At 42.3% G+C, this 22,865-nt stretch overlaps 2 protein-coding genes across 2 annotated transcripts; both read left to right on the forward strand.

Annotated features, from left to right (window-relative positions):
• The first annotated feature begins 11,162 nt into the window (after positions 1-11,162).
• LOC138877464 (uncharacterized) lies at positions 11,163-14,858 on the forward strand. The gene is made up of 2 exons (XM_070157074.1): positions 11,163-11,513; positions 14,793-14,858. Exons 1-2 carry the CDS (start codon positions 11,163-11,165, stop codon positions 14,856-14,858), a joined length of 417 nt encoding a protein of 138 aa, XP_070013175.1.
• A 130-nt stretch (positions 14,859-14,988) lies between these two features.
• LOC138877465 (uncharacterized) lies at positions 14,989-15,930 on the forward strand. Its single transcript, XM_070157076.1, has one exon. The coding sequence runs from the start codon at positions 14,989-14,991 to the stop codon at positions 15,928-15,930; it is 942 nt and encodes a 313-aa protein (XP_070013177.1).
• Positions 15,931-22,865: the final 6,935 nt, after the last annotated feature.

Genomic DNA, 22,865 nt, shown 5'->3' on the forward strand with positions numbered 1-22,865 from the left:
TGTTATGAAGGATAAATGGGTACACATATTAATAAAACAAGTTTCGTTGAAAGTGGCCAATTTGGAATAAAATACGGGTCGAGCGATAATACCCGATAATTATGAACTAGTACTATGTAAGGTACCATATAATCATGGCAGTATAATATATAAAGTATATATGAAGTATTTTAAAAATAAATAGAATTTTAAGTAATTTGTGGTAATTTTTAAATTATGCGAGTAATTGATTAATTATCGGGTAACAGAACATTATCCAGTTAACTAATAAGCGGACAAAACTTAACTAATTATTCCCAAAAGACATGTGGCACAAGGCCACTAACTAGGATGGATGACTCATTAAAATGTGATAGGTGGCGATATCTAAAATAACTTAAAGATAAGTCTTAATAAGACTTATAAGAATCTGATCCATAAAACCATTTTAGAATCTTTGGCAGTTCAACTCATATCTAACGTTGGAAACCAAGAAAGTGTAAGTTCCAATAGTTTCTTTCCTCTTATAATTTATTATTTGCCACAATTGTCCACAGAGTTGGGACGAATGGCCTTAGGCAAGATCAAATTTTCGGATAACATTGATCTTATGGTATTCATGGCTTTATAAATCTTGTTGGTATTATATGGCCAAAGATATAGAAAGATCTACTAAGTTTATATAGAAATAGCTCAATGGAATTAAGAGGTATATGCTGGGCTCCATTGGATGAATCTTTTCAAAAGATCATATGGTGCTAGAAAATGAAGAGAACTCCAGCTCGTGAAGAATAACTAGGTATTGATTAATTCAAGTTCGTAAATTTTGAAACAAGTATGTTAAGGCTAAGCTCTTCTTTCATTTGGCATAAATCTCATCATTACATTCATATCCTGAAATTTACATATATTTTGCTAGTCTCGCAAGTTACAATATTCTTTTTAGCGGGACTTCATATTCATTTGAGTATTTCATTCTTCCAGTCAAGAGAGTAGAGAAGTTACATATATATAGTATTAAAAATATTTTCATTACCATCGAGCTATAATCGATGGGCAGACCCCTATTGGGCAATCTCTGATCAGATGGTAAGTTATATGACGATCCTACTATGGCCGAGCGCATATGAGCGAGCCCAGTTGTTCGAGATACAGAGCCTAGTATGGTCGAGCACATATGAGCGATCCTACTACGACAGAGCAGTTATATATATATATATATATATATATATATATATATATATATGCCGAGCCTTATAGGGCCGAACAACTATTTTACTCACTATATTGAGAGAATTGAGTCAGTATCAGCAGGTAAGCATATCTTCAGATTATATTTGACTTCCAGCTACTTGCAGTTATTATATTATCAGTTCAGTTTCAGCTTTCAGTATATTGCCTTACATACTCAGTACATTATTTCGTACTGACGTCCCTTTCCTATAGGCACTGCATTTCATGCGTGCAGGTCAAACAGACAGACGAGTAGGCCTCTTCAATAAGTGTTGCCCGAGTTCAGCTTGATCGGTAAGCTCCATGCCTTTCGGAGATTCCGGGTCTAAAGCCTTATGTATATCTTATATATATACGTATATATGTCATGAGTATGTCGGAGAGCCTTTCCGATCACTGTATATCCATTAGTAGAGGCTTGTAGACATATCTCCTCAGTTAGTGCAGTATATTAGGCTTTCAAGCCTTGTATGTATATTTGGTCGGTTTGCCAGCTGTAATAAAAATGATGGCCTTGTCGGCCAAGTTTTATATTGATATTTAGTCAGCATTCGATGTCGTCTTGCAATGTGGCCCATGGCCAAAAGTATGACATCATATGTTCAAAGTCCCTTAGTTGCAAGTTAGTACGCAAGGATAGGTGAGGCACTAGGTGCCGGTCTCGCCCCCAAGTCCAGGGCATGACAAAAGTGGTAATAGAGCAGTTATGTCCTAGGGAGTCTACAAGCCGTATCTAGTAGAGTCTTGTTTAAGGGTGTGTCATTCACCATACTTATAAGCAGGAGGCTACATGGCATTTAGGATTGTCACTCTTTCTTCTTACTCTAGATTGTTTGGTAGAGCTCACTTATAAGAATCCAAGTTTTGAAATTATATTTTATTCGAAATAAGATGATGCGTACATCCGGAAAGAAGGTTGAAAAGAGAGATAGTTGTGGAAGAGCAGAGTCAGAAGTGTTGGATTTTTGTATGATGCCTACGATAAGCAAATATGAGGTCTTTGGCAGATCATGGGTGTACTGAAAGGTGTAAGCTTCCTGATACGAAGCCTTAAGGCAAGAATGCCTATCCATATTTATGGTGAAGGACAATGAGAAATTAAGAAGATAAGTACACGTTTCAGCAAGTAAAAGGAGAAAGGTGAAAAAGGGTACAAGGTACCCAGTTAATGAAGGTTAACATCGTTTATAATTGAGGCAGAGAAACATAAGCTTTTTGAGTTATATTCAATAGTAACAGAGGTATATACAATTGGTCGCACCCCTTCCAGATATGCCCTATGGGGGTTAACAAAAGTAGTATAAGAAGATATGATGAATGAATTGATTGCGTCAGTTGACATTTTCCGAAGGATATTGAAAATGTGCTAATAGATATCTTTATGAGACACGTAGATGGTGCACTCTAAAATAATGCATCCAGATATGAGTACTGCAAAGACACGTACTATAAGCCTTGAAGGGATAAATATTACCTTAGTGTGGCTCGCGTCCCTAGTAAAGAGAGAACGTTAAGCAACTTGAAGGGCCGCTGGATGGAGCAAAGGAAAGCTAAAAGCGAAAAAATATTGTATTAAAGTTTTCACAAGAAAAGGGATATGTAGAAATATTAGCAGAGCAATGAGAAGAGAGATAAGGAAGCATTATGAGTTAGGGATCGAATGATTGGAAAGTACTCGGCATCATGGTAATTTTAGATTTCATTTCGGCGGTAATAGAATGGTCCACAGAAGGAGATTCATGATGAATTCAGAAAATGGTCATTCAGGGAGACGCTTCCCTAGAGCAAGCAATATGAGCAAAGTTAAGCTTAAGAGACTGTATGTTCCAGTTACACTAAGTGTCACCCTCGCGAGTAAAGGAATTTGTCATCCTTGGTACAGAAGGATTGCCGCGAGGTGAGTAAGGACCATTGATGTTGAGAAACGATGCTAAAGATGAAGAGGTAAAACATCTATAGGTAGATCCTCATGGCTTCAGCTTTTAGTACACGCCTAAAGGGGGGAATATGGAGTGATGTGACATTAAGTCAGAATTAAGTGGTTATAGTGACTATGGAATGGTAAAGGAAGTAAAGGTTCCTGCCGAGCTGTTATTAATAAATAAGGAGCCAGTGCGAGACATAAGTTAAGACAAAGGAAATAACCCAAGAAAGATTACAAGGAATATTGATATGAGAATGGGCCAATGAGTAGTTAGTAATTGGTCAGGAAGATCCCAATTATGGCTAAACAGGAGGATATAGATGAGTCATCAGATCGTGTAAGATAAACATAGTAGAACCCAACATGGAGAATTCAGCCTCGAAGAATATTATTATAATACTTGAAGTATATTCAAACAAGCGTCGGGGTAGTTAAAGGTACCGTATGAGTGTTACGGGGATAAAAGAAAGTGCCACTAGGAAGGTAGTTAAAATATCATTCAGAAGCAACCATACAAGCACAAGGGCATGGAAGTAAGAAACTATGGATGATTAGATTATAGGCAAATAAGGACATCAAAAAGGTTTGTAATAAGCTCACAGCTTTACGAGAGTCAAGGGTTCCCCCTAAGTACTACAACGAAAGACTAACTGAGGAGATAAGAAAGAAGGATTCAACCTAAGCACAACGACCTAAAGAGGAAATGGTTGTGTAACAACAATCTCGCAACAACATTGTAAGCATTCCAAAGGAAAGTGGCACCTACCGTGGCTAATGAACGGGAAGTAAGAATTAAAAGTAATATTCGAGATCATATGAGTTGTATGAAAACTCTAGCAAGTGTGGGCACCAAGATAAGCTAAGTATGGACGCATCAAGGGGCAGAAAGATCAGGAAAAGTAATTGCACACGTTTAAAGAAAGCTGAGATGGAACGAAAGGAATTATTCGATCAATGATCCAGAGTTAGTACATTATGGATACACTTGAGATTTTGGAGCATTATCTAGGCAGCATATTTGTTGATAATCATACAGCCATAGAAGACTCCAATATAAGTTAAAAGAAAGAATTGAGCCCAAGGCATAGACAAAGGATTGAATTGTTAGAAAATTGTATCATGGATATTCCATAAATCCCATGAAAGGCTAAGGTAATAACTGATACCATGAGACACAGATCGGAAGATAGCTTAAGCCTACGTAAAGGCTGATCAGAAGGAAGAGGAAACTACCTTTCTGGGTTGCTTTTGCTTTTCCAGCATTCGCCCCTTCAGTAGCCTTTTGCGCGAAAATGTCAGAGGACTTGTCACATACAATTACATCCCATATAATACAGCTATCAATAGGAGGTATATTACCTATCCATCGAAAGGCGCCGACTACCTTATTACTGACAGCACAGCTAGGTGCATCACCCAAGTAAATCAGGAGTTTGATTATTGGACCTAGAAAAATTATAGAAGTTGTGCTTGAGAACATGACAGAATCACTCTTAATGTCAGATGTTCAGGAGAAATAACACAACAACTATAATCTATAATGGCTCTACAAGGAAGCCAGTAAGAAGAAGTACCAACCTCATAAGAAGTTAGTACGAAGATCCCACCGGATTGTGTATGTACTAGAGGTACGAGTATTATAATAAGAGCTTCAAGTTATGGATGTAAATTACACCTAGGTGGAAAGTAGGTCAGGTAAGATATAGAAGATACGATGCGAGAGTTTAAGGTAAGTAAGGTAAAGGTGAATAACGTACGAGGTACTCAAAGGCAGAAGATCGTGAATAGTCCATACTTCGGATAGAAGGCTATAAGCATGGGGATCCAATAACCGGGAATGATAAAGGCATCGTCGGAGGCATGTCTTCCAGCCTATGGTTTCTAAGTACTGAGAGATCTATTTAAGAGAATAGAAAAAAGTTGGAGATGATGTGATGTCTTTACATTCTAGAATAACATAAGAAAATCTATGGTGCAAGCAAGTTGAAGGAAAGTTTATAGATGGATATGTATAAGTTATAAGCTAAAGTATGGTAGAACGATAAAGTTTTAAGGAAGCATGAGTAAGGATGAGGAAATGCAAGTGAAAAGGTGACGAGAATGGATAAGTCTTAATGAAAACAAGCTTTAATGAAAACAAGAAAAGCAGATAGTTTCTCTATGTTATACAAAGCTCGCTATAGCTTTAATGAACTCAAAAGAGTCTAAGATTAATAGCATTTAGAAGGAATGAAATGCTGACCTGGTAAAAAAATGAGGGCATAATTGTGACAGAAAAGAAGAGAAGGAGAAAAGATTTCGCTGGCAGCACGAAATTAGGATACCCCCAAAAGGTGAATCACATTGAGACACTATGAAATATGATTATGGGAATCACTTCGAATATTCCTTAAGGTAACATAATCCCTAAGGGTAAAGTATTACGTAAGAAGTTTCAAGTTATCAGTGGTGTATTGTGGATCAACATTAAGGTGAATCAACAATAGATGGATAAAAGTTCAACATTATGAGATGAGATTAGACCATCAGTCTTAAGGATAAGCAACGACGGTAACCTGGAGTTGGTTGTACACCTCAATAACGATAAATCAAAGTAAGAGTTATGGCATAGTATGACCTATGTAGATTCATTAAAGTCATACGAATGGATAACCACGTCTATAAAATAAGATATAGCAGAATTCGTAAGTTTGACAAAATACCAAGCGAAAAACTTCAGGATTGGCTAAAAATGGGAGGAAAAAGGAGAGGAGAGTCTTATAGGCACACTTATAAGGTCAGTATCGTAGAAGCTGCATGATCGAAGGTAGCAAGAGTTACGAGATTGAAAGGAATTCGATCACAAGTCATTGGCTTGGGAAAGAGGCCTAAAGGGGGGAATACCCTAGACTTTGGATTTATTCACAGAGCAATTACTTAAGTGGCAGAAAGAGTATTAAGGAATTCACAAAAACTATAAGTTACGAAAATGGTAAGAGCATCAGTCAACATTCGAGGACGAATGTTCCAAAGGGGGGAATGATGTTACACCCTGCAGTATTAAGTTACGTTGATGTTGCACCCTCTAATATTGTGCATTGAATTTGTTGTAAGGTAATTGACATCAGTCCAAGAAAAAGATTATATGGAGATTATAAATATTGTACGTGTTATGAATGATAAAAGGGTACACATATTAATAAAATAAGTTTCGTTGAAAGTGGTCAATTTGGAATAAAATACGGGTCGGGCGATAATACCCGATAATTATGAACTAGTACCATGTAAGGTACCATATAATCATGGTAGTATGATATATAAAGTATATATGAAGTATTTTAAAAATAAATAGAATTTTAAGTAATTTGTGGTAATTTTTAAATTATGCGAGTAATTAATTAATTATCGGGTAACAGAACATTATCCAGTTAACTAATAAGGGACAAAACATAACTAATTATATCCAAAAGACATGTGGCACAAGGCCACTAACTAGGATGAATGACTCATTAAAATGTGATAGGTGGCTATATCTAAAGTAACTTAAAGATAAATCTTAATAAGACTTATAAGAATCTGATCCATAAAACAATTTTAGAATCTTTGGCAGTTCAACTCATATCTAACATTGGAAACAAAGAAAGTGTAAGTTCCAATAGTTTCTATCCTCTTGTAATTTATTATTTGCCACAATTGTCCACAGAGTTGGGACGAATGGCCTTTGGCAAGATCAAATTTTCGGATAACATTGATCTTATGGTATTCATGGCTTTATAAATCTTGTTGGTATTATATGGCCAAAGATCTAGAAAGATCTACTAAGTTTATGTAGAAATAGCTCAATGGAATTAAAAGGTATATGCTGGGCTCCATTGGATGAATCTTTTCAAAAGATTATATGGTGCTAGAAAATGAAGAGAACTCCAGCTCGTGAAGCATAACTAGGTATTGATTAATTCAAGTTCGTAAATTTTGAAACAAGTATGTTAAGGCTAAGCTCTTCTTTCATTTGGCATAAATCTCGTCATTACATTCATATCCCGAAATTTACGTATATTATGCTAGTCTCGCAAGTTACAATATTCTCTTTAGCGGGACTTCATATTCATTTTAGTATTTTATTCTTCTAGTCAAGAGAGTAGAGAAGTTACATATATATAGTATTAAAAATATTTTCATTACCATCGAGCTATAATCGATGGACAGGCACTTATTGGGTAATCTCTGATCAGATGGTAAGTTATATGACGATCCTACTGTGGCCGAGCGCATATGAGCGAGCCCAGTTGTTCGAGATACAGAGCCTAGTATGGTCGAGCACATATGAGCGAGCCTACTACTACAGAGTAGTTATATATATATATATATATATATATATATATATATATATATATATATATATGCCGAGCCTTATAGGGTCGAACAACTATTTTACTTACTATATTGAGAGAATTGAGTCATTATCAGCAGGTATGCATATCTTCAGATTATCTTTGACTAACAACTACTTGCAGTTATTATATTATCAGTTCAGTTTCAGCTTTCAGTATATTGCCTTACATACTCAGTACATTATTTCGTACTGACGTCCCTTTCCTATATGCACTGCATTTCATGCGTGCGGGTCAAACCGACAAACGAGTAGGCCTCTTCAATAAGTGTTGCCCGAGTTCAGCTTGATCGGTAAGCTCCATGCCTTTCGGAGATTCCGGGTCTAGAGCTTTATGTATATCTTGTATATATACGTATATATGTCATGAGTAGGTCAGAGAGCCTTTCCGATCACAGTATATCCATTAGTAGAGGCTTGTAGACATATCTCGTCAATTAATGCAGTATATTAGGCTTTCAAGCCTTGTATGTATATTTGGTCGGCTTACTAGCTGTAATAAATATGACGGCCTTGTCGGCCAAGTTTTATATTGATATTTAGTCAGCATTCGCTGTCGTCTTGCAATGTGGCCCATGGCCAAATGTATGACATCATATGTTCAGAGTCCCTTAGTTGCAAGTTGGTACGCAAGGATAGGTGAGGCACTAGGTGCCGGTCTCGCCCACCAAGTCCGGGGCATGACACTTTTATCGTGGATCTAGGTAGTTTGGAAAATATAATCAGGTACACGGTCGTGGAGCAGCTTGGGTTGCTCGATCAAATCATACCGGCATCTTGGGTCTTGAATGGCTTCAACATGGCAAGTTGACGAAGGGTGAAATCATTCTCCCAGTCAATGTGGCCGGAGCCATACAAGACACCAAATTTCATGTCATCGAAGGTGACATGAGATACAATTCTTTGCTCGGAAGGTCCTGGATCCATAGCATGAGGGTGGTGCCATCGACCCTTCATCAGATGATGAAGTTCCCAACGAAGGATGGCGTGAAAACAGTATATGGAGAGCAGCATGCAGCTAAAAAGATGTTTTCAGTGCACGATTCGACACCGGTATAGGCGCCATCCACATCGGAAAAGTCGAAGGACGAATAGGTGGCCAAATAGCAATCACATCCCGTACCCTCGACTGAGCCCGAGGGACAAATGTCCGATGAACAGGTGGCTGAGGACGAAGAAGAAGATTTCCTCACCCCCCCGAACCTTCATTGCCCCCAAGGAATCAGATGCTACGAAATCCACGATTGAAGAACTCGAATAGGTCATATTAATCGAGCATCTTCCGGAACAAAAGGTATACCTGGGGACGGGGTTAACCCCCAAACTCAGGAAAATTCTTATTCAGTTTCCCATCGATAATATTGATTACTTCACTTGGTCCCATTTAGATATGATAAGGACCCCACCGGAGATAACTACCCATCGACTAAGTGTCGATCCCATATTTAAACCGGTGAAGCAAAAGAGGAAACCTCAGTCCAAGGTAAAGCACACATTCATCAAAGAAAAGGTAACCAAAATTCCCAAAATAGGATCCATCAAGGAAGTAAAATATCCTGAATAGCTAGCTAACGTAGTGGTAGTCCCTAAAAAAAGGAATAAACTTAGAATGTGTGTAGATTACAATATTTGAACAAAGCATGCCCTAATTATTCTTTCCCATTGACCAACATCGATCATTTGATTGATGTTATGGCCGGCCTTGAGATTCGTACCTTTCTCGACGCCTACTCCGGGTACAACCAAATTCAAATGAACCTGTAGGACCGGGAGAAAAGTTCATTCATCACCAAGTATGGAACGTATTGTTATAATGTAACGCCCTTCAGTCTAAAAATGTAGGAGCCACATATCAACGTTTAGTTAATAAGATGTTCGAACATCAAATAGGCAAATCCATGGATGTTTATATTCATGATATGCTAGTTAAGTCCCTGCGCGTAGAGGACCATTTGACCTATTTTCAGGCGACATTCGACATCCTTAGAAAGTATAACATGAAGCTCAACCTCGTGAAATGCGCTTTTGGAGTCGGCTTGGGCAAGTTCTTGAGTATATGGTATCGAACAGAGGCATCCAGATCAAACCCGATAAAATCAAATCCATTGAGGAAATCACTGTGGTGAATAATGTGAAAGTCGTGCAACTACTGACCGGACAGATAGTTGCCCTAGGTCGATTTATCTCGAGGTCATCAGATTGGAGCCATCATTTCTTATCCCTACTCAAAAAGAAGAACAACTTCTCATGGACCCCAGAGTGCCAATGAGCCCTGGAAGAATTAAAACGGTATCTCTCGAGCCCACCCTTGCTCAATACTTCAAAGGAGGATGAAACACTCTACTTGTATTTGTCTGTGTCCGAGGCAGCGGTAAGTGGCGTGTTGGTTCGAGAAGATCAAGGTACACAATTTCCTGTCTTTTATGTTAGTCGGACCCAAGGGGATGCTTAAACCAGGTACCCACATTTGGAAAAATTAGCTCTTGCATTAATAAGCGCATCTAGGAAATTAATACCATATTTTCAATGCCATCCTATATGTATACTGACTACATATTCGCTTCAAAATGTCTTGCATAAGCCCGAATTATCGGGCAGGTTGGTCAAGTGGGCCATCGAACTTGGAGGATATGTTATCGAATATCAGCCTCGAACGGCCATCAAGTCTCCAATTTTGGCAGACTTCGTGGCCGACTTCACGCCTGCCCTCGTGCCCGAAGTAGAAAAGGAACTCTTGCTAAACATGGGTACATCGGCGGGGGTTTGGACCCTCTTCACAGACGATGCCTCGAATGTGAAAGGGTCCCGGCTCGGCATCATTTTGAAACCACCTATGGGTAGTGTTATTAGACCATCTACCAAGACTTCTAAACTAACTAATAATGAGGCCGGGTATGAAACCATGATTGCAGGTCTTGAACTAGCCAAGGGCCTTGGAGCAGAGGTCATCGAGGCAAAAGTCTTTTGGTGGTAAATCATGTAAACGGAAGCCTCGAGGTTTGAGATGATAAAACGTAAAGGTACTTGGAAAAACTTCAAATGACACTGCTCCGCTTCAAGGAATGGACACTGAACCATGTACCTCGAGAACAGAATAGCGAGGCCGACGAACTAGAAAACTTGGGATCATCAGTCGAAGAAGACGATATAATCCTGGGGGCTGTCATCCAGCTATCAAAGTCAGTGATCGAAGAAGGCCATGCAGAGATTAACTTAACAAGCTTAACGTGGGATTGGAGGAATAAGTACATCGATTACTTAAAGTATGGGAAGCTCCCCGCGGACCCAAAGGAGTCACGAACACTCCGAGCCAAAGCAATCCAATTCTCGCTCGATGAAAATGGAACGTTGTACAAAGAGAACCTTCGATGGACCACTGGCAGTGTGCTTGGGACCCGGGGACATAGACTATGTACTACAAGAAATGCACGGAGGCTCCTATGGGAATCATTCTGGTGCAGACTCTCTGGTTTGCAAGGTGATCAGAGCAGGATATTATCGGGATAGCATGGAAAAGGATACCAAGGAGTTTGTTCGAAAGTGTGATAAGTGCCAGAGATTTGCACCAATAATCTATCAAACCGGTGAATAACTCCACTCGGTTCTATCCCCTGGCCATTCATGAAATGAGGGATGGACATCGTCTGCGCCCTACCGATGACGCCAGGTAAAGCTAGATTTATTTTGTTTATGACTAACTACTTCTCAAAATGGGTTGAGGCTCAGGCCTTTGAGAAGGTAAGAGAAAAAGAGGTCATCGATTTCATATGGGATCACATCATATGTCGGTTCGGGATACCCGCAGAAATAACATGTGAGAATGGGAAACAGTTCATCGGTAGCAAAGTGACAAAATTCCTCGAGGACCATAAAATCAAAAGGATCCTATCAACACTTTACCACCAGAGTGCAAATGGTCAGGCCGAGTCCACGAACAAAACCATAATTCGAAACTTGGAGAAAAGATTAGATGATGCAAAGGGGAAATGGAGACAAGTGTTGCCCGAGGTACTATAGGCATATCAGATAACATCGAAGTCAAGCATAGGGGAGACCCCGTTTTCTTTGGTGTATGGGTCCGAAGATTTGATCCCACTCGAAGTCGGGGAGCCTAGCGCTAGGTTTTAGCATTCCACCGAAGACTTAAATCATGAAGCAATGAACACTTCTCTCGAGCTACTAGATGAAAAACGTGAGGCCGCATTAATTCGAATGGCCGTGCAAAAATAAAGGATCGAAAGGTATTACAATAGAAGGACGAACCTTCGATATTTCAGAGCCGGGGACTTATAGTCCTAAGGAAAGTAACTCTAAACACTCGAGACCCATGCGAAGGGAAGCAAGGTCCCAATTGGGAAGGATTGTACCGTGTCCTCAGAGTCATAGGGAAAGGATCCTACAAACTTAGCACAATGGAAGGCGAGCAACTATCAAATAGTTGGAATATATCAATGTTCAAGCGATATTACTGCTGAGCTCGAAGACCTTGGGTTTGAAAGCATGCGTTGCACTCTTTTTTCCTTAGATCGGGTTTTATCCCAAATGGGTTTTACCGGTAAGGTTTTTAATGAGGCAACACCTAATGCTACCTAAGGGTCACTCCACAAGTATTCAAGGCTTCTTTTCGATCAACCTCGAATACTAGGGGGAATCACCCTCGGAGGTTATAACTTTGAAAAAGATATTTCACGCCTAAGAGGGCCTCGATAGGAGAACTTTGTAATGGGCCAAATGGTCAAATGAACCGTATCCATATAGAATAATCGAGCCTTGATGACAAAACATGTATGCATGTGTTAGCTATTTAAAGAAGCATTCTAGTTATATCAAAAACACTTTGTATCTCATACAAGATCTACACTTACAATCCTACGGGAAGCGGATCAAGGGCCAAAGCACCCCGAAATACCTGGGGACTGTCATTGACAGTCAATATATCTGAGTCATCAAAAATTCAGACTCATAAGACCTCAAAAAGGCACCCCCTCCAAACGAAGGCCAAGGCCAAATCACTCGAGGACTAACGTTTCGAACAAGTTTATAATGTTATCGGGAAACGAGTCCAAGTGACAAACCCTAAGGCTACGGTCATACTAAAGACAACGGTCACACAAAGGCTACGGCCAAAATAATGCGTTTCGGAGACGTCCGATATTCACTATAAAATTAAAGGCCTTCAAACATTGAAAAACTTGTTAAGTCAGGCTACCCCCGGCAAAAGTAAAATATAAGGGGCGTTGATAAATTCGGCCCCCGAAAAATCGAACGGCTTCGATAAATCATCTCTCGAACAACCCAAAGGCTTCGATAACACCACACTTCGAAAAACCCTTAAGAGGCATTCAATTATGTCCACGCAAACAAAATGACTAATAAGGCTCCAAAACGTCGAGCCTAAAACCAACGGGTTCAAAAACACATGCTAAGGCATAACTAAAATTTCACTAAGTCTTTTAGCCGAAATGAGGAAAAATTACATAGCCATTTTTAGAGGACGTAACAGCCCAATTTAAAGAGCCTAAGGGAAAACTATGAAAAAGAGCCTAAGGGCCAACATACAAGAGACTAAGGGCCAGCTTCAAGGAAATATATGGCCGAAGACCTGTGGGAGTCTGAGACCCCATTCTCGTTTAACTCGAACCCAAAGGCCCCATTACCCCGAGCTCGCATTAATTTGATTTTACGTTTTGCTCGGGGATCATATAAAACCCTAAGGGGTATATTTTGGGCAATAAAAGCCTAAGGGCTTATTATGACTCTAAACCGATACTCAGACTTAGCATTTGAATCATCGGAATTTTTCATAAACGAGGACAAAATAAAAGTCAACACAAATCAAGAATAGAGCAAAAAACTACTTTATATTCATCTAGGAAATTTACAAAGCATATTACAACACCAACAAGGGGTCCTTGTACGAAAAAGAAACCTAATCTATTTTCGGGGACATGTCCTCGGGAGTGCCGTCTTCATCTCCAATGGCTTTATCTTCAGGAATCTCTTCCCCTTCGGGAGCATCTTCTTCACTTTCCTCGTCCCCAGAGCCACTCACCACGTCCTCATTATCGGAGGAGATAAGAAACCTAGCATTGGTTTCCCGTGCCTGCGCTTCGGCTATCTCCTCGTCAAGGTTGAACCCCCGAGCATGGATTGTGTATTCGGCGTAATCAAAGGTCCTAATTTCTTGCTATCGAGTCACATCAGAAGAACACCTCTAAACCCCGAGGATGCAAAGCTGTGACCGATTTCCCTCCCTCGGAGCTCGTCGAGGTCCGACTTAAAGAAGATACAGATCGAGGCTAGAGTCAAATGGGGAATTCCCAAGGCACACGGCTAAGTCTGACAAAGTCGGCCTACCAGGGCCTGTATCAAGGCGTCCATCTCCATGCTTTTACAATTAATGTATTTCGTTCTGTGGAAAGATTCCCCTCCTATATAAAGGGGATCATCTTCACTTTGTAAGGGGCGGTTGTTGCTCCAACTATTCTACACAAGATCAATAACAACTCTCTCTTTCTCTCTTTTCTCTCTGACTTACTCGCTCGAGGCTACCTTCTTCATTTATTGCTTTCATATTTGTTATTCATTTATTGCTTGATATTGGCCATAAAAAGCCTTCTTTAATTATATCCTAACTGTTATTCGCTTCTCGGTTACCCTCGACAGCTCGAGCTCGAGCTCGAGCCTAGGTATGGACCTCGACGCCTTTCATCGGTTAGCCTGAGGCCCGGACAGCTAGCTCCTAGGTTTGATTACAACCCCATTTTAGTTCGTATTTCGTCATTAAGCTTCACATATCTAGCATCAAATACCTTAACAACTAGTATTAAAATAAATCACGTATTTTTAGACTTCATTAACAAATTTAATTGTTATTACCATTTTCCCGGTAAACAGTTTGGCGCCCATCGTGGGGCTAAAAATAATAGTGATTATTTTCTTGTTGGTTTCGTTACACAGTGCAAGTTATCTTTCACAATTTTTCTTGTCCAAGATCTTCGATTTCAAGTCAAAATGTTTGGCTCGGTAAACAAAGTTGAAAATGACAACCTTGAAAACCATGGAGAAAACAGTATGGATGTTCCAGTCATTGGCGCGCCACCGCAGAACCCTGATAACGCACCTGGACCGATTCCAGTAGACGCGGATTCGCAGAATGCGCAGTAGGTCAACGAAACCTCACACACCGATAGGACCATACGACATGGCGACCAACAGGAAGCCCAAAAGACCCCAGCTCAGGAAGAACAGGAGGTTAGTCTTCATATTATTTTCGAAATGTTGCAGGCACAACAGTTGGCTATCGCTCAGTTGCAAAGCCACCCGAAGACTCCCAGCACAGCAGCTCCATAAACAATTCCCCCAGCCGAACAGGTACCTGAGAGATCGAGCAATAGCAAATCGATAGCCGACCCTGCCATCGTAAAAATGCATGAGGATCTCACCAAAAGGATCAAATAGGGCGAGCAAATGATAGCATCCAATGACAAGAAGGTCGAGACCTACAACTCCAGGGTCGACCAGATCTGGGCGCACCCCTGGTCCTCAAGGGTGTGGATTCGAAGAAGTTCATACAAAGGTTGTTCCCCAAGAAGCGACCCCGAAACCTATTCCAAAGAAGTTCAAAATGCTGGAACTCCCTAAGTACAACAGGACCATAGACCCTAATGAACATGTTACTGCCTACACATGTGCGGTAAATGACAACGATATAAAAAATGACAAGATTGAGTCTGTATTATTGAAAAAATTCAGGGAGACACTCTCGAAGGGGGCCATGATGTGGTATCACAACTTGGATCCTAACTCAGTAGATTCATTCGCCATGCTAGCAGACTCCTTCATAAGGGCACATGCCGGTACCATCAAGGTAGTGACGAGGAAGTCCGATGTTTTCAAAATCAAGCAAACGGAGAACGAGATGCTACGAGAATTCGTGTCTCGCTTTCAGATGGAACAGATGGAGCTACCGCCGGTCTTTGACGACTGGGCAGTGCTGACTTTCACTCAAGGTTTGAAGGAACGAAGCTCGGTGGCTTCAAAACAGTTGAAACAGAATATGATTGAGTACTCGGTTGCGACCTGGCCAGACGTCTACAACTGGTACCAATCGAAGATCAGGGCCGAGGATGACCAGTTGGGAGCCCCTTCGGGCTTAGTATACCCGAATAGGCTCCTGGCAAAGGAACCAAAACCAAACAAAGAAAGGTATCAGCTGTACATCGAAGATAGGAGGAACGCCCCGAGGGGCAACCTACCTCGCAGTGATCGGAGAGTGGATCAAGGACAGGATCCTCGAGGGCTCATCGACAAAGCCAGATTTGATCATAACGTAGTGCCAACAGGTGCGCCCCACTTGTCAGAGTACAACTTCAACGTCGATGTGTCGGACATCAGAGACGCCAAGTGGCCCAAGCCTATATAGTCGGATCCTTTACAAAGGAATTACAACTTAGTATGCAAATTTCATAACACACACGGCCACAGGACCGAGGATTGTCATCAGCTATGAGAAGCGGTAGCTCGACTGCTTAACAAAAGGGCATCTCCGGGAATTCCTTAGCGGTCGAGCCAAAATCAGTTCCGGGAAAGGGAGGCAACCAAGAAGAATGAGGCAAACGAGCCACAACATGTCATCCATATGATCATGGGGGGCGTCGATGCCCCGCAGGAACCCGTAATGAGAAGAACAAAATTGTCCATCACCATAGAAAAGCGGACCCGAGGATATATTCCCGAGGACGCCCTCACATTTACCTTCCTTGTAAATTCTTTTCAAATAAAACGTGTACTCGTGGATCCAGGTAGCTCGGTCAATATTGTCAGGTCGAGGGTAATAGAGCAGCTCAGATTGCTTGACCAAATCATGCCCACCACTCGAGTCCTCAACGGATTCAACATGGCAAGTGAAACAACGAAAGGAGAAATCGTCCTTCCAGTCATCGTCGATGGCTCGACCCAAGACGCCAAATTCCATGTCATCAAAGGAGACATGAGGTATAACGCCTTATTCGGACAGTTATGGATACACTGCATGAGAGCGGTACCATCCACCCTTCACCAGATGATGAAATTCCCAACAAAGGACGGAATTAAAACCGTCTACGGGGAACAACATGCGGCAAGAAAAATGTTCACGATACACGACGTGGCACCAATGCTCGTACCTCTACCCTCGAATAAGCCAAAAGGTGATTGGGCCACACCCTCGATCAAACTTGACGAAACAAAATAAAGGACCATACCGTGTCCTCACCTCGGGTGATTATAAGAAATCAGCCCTCATGATTGAAGCGTATCAATCCTCGAGGCACTGCCGGCATATCTCACTTCAAGGTACGACCATCTCCCTTTCTTATTTCGAATTTCAGACTAACCCTTATGCAGCCACTCGATCGGAGTGGTCAGAACGCTAACCCTGTTCGAAGACCTTAGGGTTTTAAAAGCACCCGTTGCAGTCTTTTCTTTCGACCGAGCTTTTATCCCAAAAAGAAGGGTTTTACCCGCAAGGTTTTTAACGAGGCAACATTTGCGTGCTAACTAACGGAAATAAACAAATGCTCTAAACTTCTTTTGCAGTCAACTTTGAACGTTGGGGGGCATTCCCCCAGGAAGCCACTCGCTCGGAAAAGTCATGAAATGCCAAATGGGGTCCCTGTAGGAAAGTGATGTACCGGGCCAAACGGTCAAATGAACCGTGTCCATATTGTCGGGATCTCGTCACCGAATACGTGTACTATTGTACCGAATAATAAAAGAATATCTTTCACCAAAAGCATCTCATACTCCAAAAACAAATTCAGCATGTTCGCAGCAAGAATCCCTCCATTGAGTACGTCCCGAAATACTCGGAGACTAGCGTCAACAATTAAATACTCGCATGGCCTCAGGGTCGGAATCTCCAAAAATATAAGCCCTCAATGAGGAAATTCGGAGATCACAAGCAACGGCCTCCGAGCCTAAGAAAACTCGATGACTCGGAGACTGTCACCAATCGACATTCGTTAAAAACCTGGGGTTGTAAGACCCCAAGCGGGTAGACTCGGTCTCAAATAAAAACTCACATCGAGTATCAACAACTACACATGTAAAACCTCAACAGGCTTGAAAATATTTTAATACCTCAAAAGGCATGAAAATACTGTAAGACCTCAACAGGCATGAAAATATTGTAAGACCTCAACAGGTATGAAAATATAGTAGGACCTCAACAGGCACAAAAATATTGTAAGACCTCAACAGGCATGAAAATACTGTAAGACCTCAACAGGCATGAAAAAGCTGTATAATATCAACAGGCATGAAAAAACTGTAAGACCTCAACAGGCATGAAAATTTTGTAAGACCTTACTATAGGCATAAAACTCGATCCCAAAGTTTAGGCTGTATGTCTCATTTGTAAGACTCCTGAAAGGGCATACCATCAATGTAGATGCCTAAACTACCACACTCGGGATCCTAAATGGCTCCGGCCAAACGCAAATGACTACGGTCAATACGGCTGCACAAGCTAAATTAATTCCACTCAAGGACGCCCGACCGTCGCTATAAAATCACATGAAATTACTTCAAATCTACTTCAAAAGAACCGGTTAAATAGGCTACCCTCGACAAGCAAACGAGCTTCGACCATGTAAGTTCCAAATCACAAGGCTTTGAGCTACTTAGCCTATGAGCTAAACCTTCTAAGGTGCTCGAACATCTTCGCAAATGACTTGAAATCGAGGTTCTTCCCGAACCGATGACGGGTCAGGCAAAATTATTTCAAAAAGTCCTTAACGAGAGGAAAACAAAGCCTATATATGCCTAAGGGAAAAAGCGTAAGAGTAATTGTCGCCAGCCTAACGAGCCTCAGGGCCACACACTAAAAGGTCACAATGACCAAAAGCGTAAGAGCCATTATCGCCAGCTTAAAATTTGAAATCTTAAGGATCAAAGTGAGCTCGAGTCGTAACCTGATTCAGAGACCGGATCCAAAATAATTAACTATACATGCCTAAGGGCAAAAGCGTAAGAGCCATTGTCGCCAGCCTAATGAGCCTCACAGCCATACACTAAAAGGTCACAACGACCAAAAGCGTAAGAGCCACTATCACCAGCTTAAAATTTCGAAGCTTGAGGATCAAAATGAGCTCGAGTCATAACCCGATTCGGAGATCGGATCCAAAATAGTTAACTATACATGCCTAAGGGCATAGTGTAAGAGCCATCGTCGCCAGCTTCATGAGCCTCAGGGCCACAAACGTAAAAGATCGCTTCAACACAAGGCGTAAGAGTCGTCGTCGCTAGCCCACTCAAATACAAACTTGAGGGTCGATTGTGCTCGAGTCGATACCTGACTCGGAGACTGAACCCAAAATAGTTAAACACAAATGCCCAAGGGCAAAATGTAAGAACTACTGCCTGCCCGCCCATGCAGACACAAAAGCTTGAGGGTCGATTATGCTTGAGTTGAAACCCGACTTGGAGGCTAAACCCAAAACAGTTGAGCAAAGCATAAGAGCTCTAACGCCAGCTTACACTAAAGGACGTATCAATCGAGCGCGCAAGAGCCTCCGGGCCTGCCTTATAAGCCACAAGGACATATCACAAATCTAAGGATTCTCACCAACTCTGAAACCGGTCTAACTGGTCGGGAGCAAAAACAGAAAGGGGTACAAAAGAAACAAAACCTCGAGTTCTTTGTTATTTACAAAATGTGAAAAGGTACATTCCCCATCTAGAAACTCGAAGGTATTGCATACGAAGTGGCAAAGTCTACGCCTCGCCCCAAGGTCTACGACCTATCAGCCTCGTCTTTACTCTCCTCAATATCGGGTAGAAGTAATCGAGCATCACACTCATCCGCCCTCGCTCGAACCAGCTCTTCCGAAAGAACAAAACTCCTGGCACCGATCTCTTCAAATACCCTTTTTCTGGACCCACAATGAACATATTCCTTGACCCTCTCTTCACGATCAAGAGCCCTCTTCAACTCGGTTTGGGCATCAGTAGCAACCTTCAAATGAATCGCCATCTCCTAATCAGTCTTAGTCCGGCTCAAAGCTGCTTCGGTCCGAGCATCAAGGATCTCAGCCCTGACCTTCAAAAGTTCAGAATCGAGCTTTGTGATCATATCCGCTTGAACTAAAGCGTTGTCACGAGCCAAACGGAGTTAGGCCTCGAAGGCAGGAACTTTAGCCAAGGCACCCTTCTCCTCTGAAGCTTGAGCCTGCACCTGAGCTCTTAGCTCGCCACAGTCATTCCTAACTCGGTCGGCTTCACCCCTAAGGTGCTCCAGAGCCTCCATCTTTTTCTGCAACTAAAACTGGCAAGAATTTAACCTAAAAGGTTAAAAAGTGAAACGCAGACCACGAGAAGTTACCTGCTCCATCAAATAGCTCTCGTAATTCAAGCTCCGGTACGCCTCATATCACCAGTGCATCAACTTAACTTCCTTCTCCTTGTAGAGGAGCCTAAGGGACCTACCTTCATCCAGAGCTTTCCGGAGCCTAGCCTCATGACGGAGCAGCTCAGACCCAAGCCTTTCAAAGGCTTGTAGAAGAAAAACTCGATAAGGAAGGGAAGACACGAGATGTGGAAGGCCTATGCCAAAACTCACCGCGAAGTGAAGGCGGCGAACTTCCTCGAAGTCCGAGCACACTTCTGTTGATCCAGCCCCCTTGACCATGGAAGAACCAACCTCGGTCGAAGCATGATCACTCGAAGGAACCACCACTCCAAAACCGGAGACTTCAGGCACAACATGCTTGGGAGATGTTTTCTCCTCGGAGATTCAGACCCGTTTAGCCCTGCTAAAAGCTCCATCGCACTGCGAATGCATATCCTTTTTATCACCGTTGTACCTTGGCTCAAAAGATGATAACTCCTCCCCCTCTCCAGAGGAGCACAACCTCGCCCCTGGGGACCTTTTGATAACTAGGATGGCAAGGTCAGTACATAAAAAAAGGAAAATGTCACCTCAAATATACGAAGGGCAAGGTAAAAGCAGCGTATGCACATACCTTGGTATTTTGATTTCTATTTGCCCCAGGACACATCTCGCCACTGATTTTCGTCATAAGTCGAATGGGTCACCAATAACCGGACCCAGCTGGGCAGATCAGTAACTTCGCCCGGCGCCTATGAAACTGTTGCAGAAAAGAAGGAAACACAATTACTAAACTAGCTTTCGCTATGAGCAAATTTGAGAAAACATGAGACGCTCCACTCACGAGTATAAATCCATTCCTCTGGGAATGGCATGAACTCCACATCTATAACATCGACCTCTGGACCCGGATAAACCGACTAATCCACTCCCGGTCTCCATCTTCCTCATCATCAACAATAAAGGGCGTGAACGAATGGCACCGCAAGGTTAGCAGGCCTCGATGATGAAAGGGTAGGTACAGCCTGACGAGGTGACTGAGCGTGAATTCAAGCCCTGCCTTCTCCACAAAGAACCTCATCATCAGCACCACTCTCCAAAACGACGGATGTATCTGCGCCAAAGTAACCCAATACTTTAAACAGAATCGAGCACGACCCTATCAAGGGGGCCTAGTGCGAAAGGGTACAAGTACATGTTCAGGAATCCATTGACGGGGTCCGTAATACCCTCATCCAGGGAAAGCGCCTGCAACGCTACCCCCTCGCCCCATCCGCAGTCTCTCCTCACTATCTCCAGATTCTCCTCTCTTATCGAAAACATAGTGTTTAGAGTAAACTCTCGTGGATCCTGAGCACTGGGAGTGGAACTATCCCCTCCATGCCAGGCAAGCCCTGAAGTAGCGGTCATGGCTATGGTGGAACTAGCAAACTGAAGTGGGAACCTACACGAACGCCTTAGTGCTAAGGTAATGAAACACTCGATGCCAAAACGGAAGGGTAGCTACCTAAAGTAATGGGATCTTCCAAGAAGCAGGAGAAACCTCATATATATGTGGGAAAACAACAACGATTTGCCCACCCAAGTCAGGTCCTTGGGGACCAGCGATTTAGGCCTGGGTTCCGAGGTGGTACCTGACCTCGAGGTATCCTCTTAAGGAGAAAAATAAGCACTTCGAGCTATTTCTATGGGGGATCGACCTCAAGAAGTCACCTAAGTACGAATAACCCCTCCTCAGAGACCCGCCTATGATACCTTAAAAGGTTATCTACATCAAGCTCAAAGTAAAAACTCCAAGTGCCCGAAGTTGACTTTCACTTCAGTGCACTATCTCCACGAGGCTCGAGGGTTCGGATGATCCGAGTTTACCGGACCACTTCAGGCTTGATTCGGGGAACAATGATGAGCTTGGAAGGGAGCCATTTCTATCAACCAAAGACCAGAAAGAATATTGATGATCGTCAACAGAGGCATACATTCAAAATCCCCGCAAACACACAAGAGTGTACAAGAACATGGCAAATATCAAAAGCAGAAGTAAAGAAGATGTCTTCATATTTCAAAAATATTGGCTTACAATAGCCCTCGGGGGGTCCTTACATACAATTAAAAAAGCCCGCAAGGGGTCCTTACACAGAAACAAAAAAGCAAAGGGATACACACACGTGGTAAAATCCTAGAACCTAGTCTACTCTCAAAGGTCCACCTCCTGCAACAAATGCCTCCAGGCACGCATCCTCAGAAGCCTCATCCCGGCCTTCCACACTGATATCCCCAATGGATAGGTAGAGAAGCAGGAAGGGATGAAAAAATGCCATAGCCCACCAAAGGTCGAGGACCCTCACTGGCCAAGAGAACCTCGGAGAGATAGAAAACCTGGCTAGCATCGGCCTCGCTTGCACGGCTAATTTGAATCCACTTTTTGGAGGATTGAGCCATGCAAGCTGCCAGCCGGGGGCAAAATGCCACGTCGAGCCGGGGTATGAAGGTGAGTAGCGGTGTATAATCCAAGCCCCCTTGTGAGCAGCGGTATGTAGTCCGAAGAACTTCTTACTAGCGAGGAAAGTTGACCACTGTATATCATCATCTCGATCCAATAGGGACAACAACAACAGACGTAACAACAACAATAACAGTGACAGAACGGTATAATCATGCTAGACAAAGGTGAGCTCAAGCAAAAGGCCACGACACGGCCTATCGAAACGCTGCCAAACAAACCTAAGGTCGTGAACTCAAAACATGAAGACAACGAGGAGAAAGGGATGAATGAGAAGATGAAGACACTTGGATAGAAAAATAATGCCAGAACACCCCCATTTATAGGAGATAATGACATGGTCATCGAGGCCTTTGGAAGACTGATCGGCGGACGCAATTACTGCATCCTTGAAAAACCAAATCGATGGCGGCACTTTCACCTTGGAGAATGGGAATCAATAGTGAATTGAATGATCTCAAAAAGACAAGTCCATGGGATTTCCCGGTTA

This window comes from Nicotiana sylvestris, chromosome 9 (genome assembly GCF_000393655.2).
Source record: "Nicotiana sylvestris chromosome 9, ASM39365v2, whole genome shotgun sequence".
Taxonomy (NCBI): Eukaryota; Viridiplantae; Streptophyta; class Magnoliopsida; order Solanales; family Solanaceae; genus Nicotiana; species Nicotiana sylvestris.

Excerpts from the sequence above, each read along its gene's own strand:
- LOC138877464 (XM_070157074.1), top strand. The coding sequence starts at position 11,163 with ATGACGCCAGGTAAAGCTAGATTTATTTTGTTTATGACTAACTACTTC. Across the intron at positions 11,514-14,792 it reads GGAGACAAGTGTTGCCCGAG|GCACAACAGTTGGCTATCGC; the intron begins GTACTATAGGCA and ends GAAATGTTGCAG.
- LOC138877465 (XM_070157076.1), top strand. The coding sequence starts at position 14,989 with ATGACAAGAAGGTCGAGACCTACAACTCCAGGGTCGACCAGATCTGGG.